Here is a 5,238-nt window from a genome sequence, read left to right as displayed (position 1 = left end):
TCCACCCCCCCCCCCCCCCCCCCCCCCCCCCCCCCCCCCCCCCCCCCACCCCCCCCCCCCCCCCCCCCCCCCCCCCCCCCCCCCCCCCCCCCCCCCCCCCCCCCCCCCCCCCCCCCCCCCCCCCCCCCCCCCCCCCCAGTGCCAGCTGCAGGGTTTGTCCCGTGTCTTTGGGTTCTCTCTCTCGGCCCTGAGGTCCGGCTCCGGGCCTCAGACCTGTAATTTCTCAGAGCGCCGCCCTCTCTGCCTCCCAGTGCAGCCCACTCCTTTCCTGTGTCAACTTTTAGACGCGCGCGGTGGGGCCCCATGGCCGCGCTGGCCCTGGACGCGACCGGCCCCAAAACCAGCCCGGGGCCCCGACCACAGCTTTCGTTTTAACGGTCTCCTTGAAATAACAACAACAAGAGAAACAACACGACGCTCTGACAGGAAAAAAAAAGAGGAGAGTATGCGAAGTCGGAGTCGATCGGAGGCATGTCACCACCAGGGAGAACGTTGTGTCGGAAGAAATGTCGCTGTGGTGTGTGTGTGTGTGTGTGTGTGTGTGTGTGTGGGTTTGTGTGTGTGTGTGTGTGTGTGGGGGGGTTTGTGTGTGTGTGTGTGTGTGATTTTTCTTTGGTGCATTTAAATAAGTGACAGATGCTAGTGCGCAGATAAGCGCACATAATTTGCACAACGCACGCGAGCAGCCGGGCCCGATGAGCACGTGAGGCGTGCATGTGAGTGCACGTGAGGCGTGCGTGTGAGTGCACGTGAGGCGTGCGTGTGAGTGCACGCTCCATGCGCTGACACGACGGGCCCAGCCAGGGCCGTCATTAGTGGTCAGGGAGGCAGTTTGCTACGATGCACACACACACACACGCACACACACACAGGAACGCTCAGAGGCAGAGACACACAGAGAGAAAGACCACGCTCAGTAACAGACAGACGGACAGACAGACAGACAGACAGACAGACAGACAGACAGACAGACAGACAGACAGACAGAGTGGAGAGACAAAGAGACAGACATACTTCCAGTACCGTCACGTTTGACCCGGTGCCCGACCAGTAGCTCCCTCTTCTCCAAGATGAGCTGCACGATGGCCTTCCTCTGGGTGTTCACCTGCAGGGGACAGACAGACAGACAGAGGGTCAGGGGACAGACAGACAGACAGACAGACAGACAGACAGACAGAGGGTCAGGGGACAGACAGACAGAGGGTCAGGGGACAGACAGACAGACAGGCAGTGGGGTTCAGGGGACAGACAGACAGACAGACAGACAGACAGACAGACAGACAGACAGACAGACAGACAGACAGAGGGTCAGGGGACAGACAGACAGACAGGCAGTGGGTCAGGGGACAGACAGACAGACAGACAGACAGACAGACAGACAGACAGACAGACAGACAGACAGACGGAGAGTCACGGGACGACCGGGTGCCCGACTGACAGACAGGGGGGACAGACAGACAGACAGACCCAGACAGAGACCAAAGACCGGGTGCAGACACAGAGAGTAGTCCGACCCTGGTGAAGACAAACACAATGAGAAGCTCTTTGTATCAACAGGACTCTGTCGGTTTGTTATGGCACACGGTTGGCGGTCGGCCAAGGCTTCGGCTCCGACTCGCTCTCCTCCGTCCGGCTCCACCACCACATAAACACATCGCATTTTCCACAACAGAGCTGCCGTTTTTCCACAAACGTGGCCGTTTCCACCGCGCGTGGCTCCTCCACTTCCCCCTGATGGCCGTTGCGACACCTCCAGCATGTTTTCCGTGCTTTGCATTCTTAACATCGCCCGAACTCCCGTTATGTCAGGGGACCGGGCCAAACCGAATTCTGTGAACTCTGCTAAATTACAGTTCCTTAGCAGAGACGGGGCGGGGGGCTATGGGTCGACTACTGGGAGAAGTGGCCCCCCTACTCCTTACTCAAGCGGTCCGGCTACGGTGAACTATACTAATGGTGCAGCAGACGGAAAGGGGCCCCAGGAAAAGGGGTTTCCAGATCCTCCACGTGTCAGATTTAAAAGGTTGTTTGGTAGCTGTGTTTAGTCTACGTGCGCGTGCGTATTGGATTGGAAGCGCGCAACAAGAACCAGTGCAGAACCGACCAGCGCTGCAAGATCCGCTCTCACATAGGCGCACTATTTCATAGTAACGGGACGTTGACACCTAAAAGCCTGTGTCTGTATTTATGGGACGGCCGTTTTAAACGGACTGTGGGGAAGTGGTTTTGATTTGTGGCGTGTCGTTCACGCACCATCGGTGTGCAATCTGCACGCGCAGCCGCCGCACGGTTAAACCGCTCTCCCTCATAGCCAACGGAATGCCTGCAGCAACCGCCTGTCGATAATGCTAAAATAAAAGGGATACACCTCATAAATGCTCCGTAATGAAAACGCCAAATGGTTTTACATTGTGCAGCAACAGCCGTCAGCGCGGGCCCATAATACCCACAATCCCCCTCTGCACTTAGGGGCTTCCAGTAAAAATCGCCTAAAATTGGAACATAACCCGCAGCAGGGCAATTCAACTTAGCGTGGGGGGGGGGGGGGGGAAGGTGAGGTCGGATTGGGGTGGTGGTGGGGATGGAGGGTCCACAACTTGACAGGACGTAGCCTACTTTGGAGGGGGAAAAAAAACTAAACGCAATTCAAGAATTCTGCTGCGACCGCATCACGATGCAGAAGCACGAACTTGCAGACTGGGGGGGGGGGAGGTAAATGCGGTGGGATAGCATTTTTCCACGAGTTCCCCCCGCTCCCCCACCCCCGTCACCCCCCCATCTCCCCCCAGCGAAGGTTCCAGTCTCCAGACCGCCGCCACAACAACAGCCGAGACGTACGAACTCGAGGGTCTCTACCGTCCTGCAGGAAGAATGATAGTGCTTCTACTGTCCCGACGATAGCCTTTCTACTGTCCCGACGAGAACCTTTCCTACTGTCCTGACGATAGAGCTTTACTGTCCTGTCGATAGCGCTTCTGCTGTCCTGACGATTGCGCTTCTACTGTCCTGACGATAGCGCTTCTACTGCCCTGTCGATAGCGCTTCTGCTGTTCTGACGATTGCGCGTCCTGACGATAGCGCTTCTACTGCCCTGTCGATAGCGCTTCTACTGTCCTGACGATAGCGCTTCTACTGTCCTGACGTGACGATAGCGCTTCTACTGTCCTGATGATAGCGCTTCTACTGGCCTGCAGGGATGCACGGTGCGGTCCAGAACGCGGTGGTGGTGCAGCGTGACGTGCAATGACGGCTCGTGTTGGACCGCACCGTGCATCTCATTCCCAGTCTCAGTTGTCATGGTACCCACCAGTACCACCAGTACCACCACTCACCTGCTCGAGGCGGTCCTGCAGGATCTTGAAGGACTGGGACAGGTCCCGCGTCTGGCGCCAGGTCCAGGCCGTGAAGAGCGCACTGCAGGCGGCCAGGGACAGCGCCATGAGCGCCAGGGAGACCCAGACGACGCGGAGCTTTCGCATTCGCCTCCGCTGCAGGATTCGGTGCATGTTGCGCTGGGGTGGGTCGGCGGGGAGGGGGGCCGGAGGGTTTATTTACCGTGCATGGCGGACCGCTCCGAGTGTCCGATGCAACTCCATCCAAGCAAAGCGTTGAGTCCAACGCGGTCCCAAAAACCCACAAAAATAACTCAAATAAGATCGTGGTCAAATGTCCATTTTGGTGCAGCCACCCCTCTCTCAGAATAATCCGATTCACGACTCGGGTGTTTCGCCCCTGCAGGGGTTGGTCGGTGTTAGTGTCCCCGGTGCCTGTTCACGCGCAGATCGGAGCCACCATCCTCGGTGTTGGCGCGGGGACGGGCCGCGTGCGGAGCTACTGGTGGAAGGTGCGCGCGGGGCGACCAGCGAGCATCAACTGTTGCATCCCGCTACTCTCCGCTCGCTGCCTCGCGCTGGTTCCCCTGTCTCCGTCTCCCCAGTTGCATCCCGGTCGGGGGTCACTCACGGGCGATGGGCACCGACGGATCCGTTAGCAATGTCATGCACGCGCGGACACAGACAGGCCTACTTTGCGGTGAACTTCAAACGTGCGCAATCAACATCGGATCCCAAGTTTTTGAAATCCGTGGTCTGCACGTGCCTCCGCTGAAAGGTTCCGCGGGAGTGCGCTCCGGCGGGTTGTGAGCGGCGGTACAGTCTCGCTGTGCTCCTCGTATCACTTTTCATCAAGTTGCACGCACGGGAGAATCAGATCTCCCTCGCGCCAGACGGTTCCGCCGGCAGCCGCACGGGGGCGCGCGTGTATAGAGACGGCGCCCCGGCGCGCCTCTGAAGTCCGTCAATAGCCTGGAGCCTAGACGCAGCATCTTAATGGTTTAAGTTTAGTTTATTTATAAGATGTGGAGGAGCTTAAGATGTGTCGTAATAATGTGACAGTAGGCTATAATGATCGTCTCTTTCAACTTAAAGTCGTCATACTAATTATAGGCATTATGGCAGTGACTAATTACACCATTTCTAGTATATCCTGTATTGGACGACATGCAATCTTAATGTTTGGCTAATTATAAAATGCAGGCGCTTTTCTACCCGTTTATAAAACAGCGGGGGGGAAGGGGATGACATGCTTATAAATAAATAATAACAATAAATCACACAACACTTTGATCCACCGAGAACTTTATTGACTCCGTTTGGTAATCGAACACCTGGTCTCACTCCTCTGCTAGCCGGTTCTGCGGCAGACCGTCCAAACCGTTAAATCACCGCGTTACGTTTCATCATTCCCTTCCAGGCGGTAAATTCTGTCTGTTCAATCGTCGGTGGAAACTTTTTTGTTTTTAGGGGGGAACCTCGAAGTCTGGCACGTCCGACTAACGGAACGCACCCTAAAGAGGTTTTTCCGTATCAGCTGTGAGCGCAGGGCGCCTGTATTAGTATTGGGACACAGCCTCCGCTGTTCAGCCCAACGCGCTCAGCAGCTGTTCACACTAGAGGCGCCGCTTCCGCGTCGTATCGGCCGCATCCTACCTACACACTTGTGCAAGCCATCGGGGAAAAGCACACATTGGGGAGATTGTAATCCGATGACTAACAGAATATCAAAGTCCAACACTAATCAACACTTAAACAGTAGGATAGCAGCGCTACCAGCAGTATTACAGTAGGATAGCAGCGCTAACAGCAGTATTACAGTAGGATAGCAGCACTAACAGTAGTATTACAGTAGGATAGCAGCGCTAACAGCAGTATTACAGTAGGATAGCAGCGCTAACAGCAG

At 56.3% G+C, this 5,238-nt stretch overlaps 1 protein-coding gene across 1 annotated transcript; it reads right to left on the bottom strand.

Annotated features, from left to right (window-relative positions):
• Positions 1-1,014: 1,014 nt before the first annotated feature.
• On the bottom strand, positions 1,015-4,220 carry tnfsf12 (TNF superfamily member 12; the record flags this gene model as incomplete). Its single annotated transcript, XM_030337597.1, is given in 2 exon segments — positions 1,015-1,105; positions 3,333-4,220. Coding segments are annotated over 2 exon segments (265 nt in total), but the record flags the coding sequence as incomplete, so codon positions are not given.
• Between the last annotated feature and the right edge of the window lie 1,018 nt (positions 4,221-5,238).

Source organism: Gadus morhua, chromosome 17 (assembly GCF_902167405.1).
Source record: "Gadus morhua chromosome 17, gadMor3.0, whole genome shotgun sequence".
NCBI lineage: Eukaryota > Metazoa > Chordata > Actinopteri > Gadiformes > Gadidae > Gadus > Gadus morhua.
This window is presented reverse-complemented; position numbering and strand designations above follow the sequence as displayed.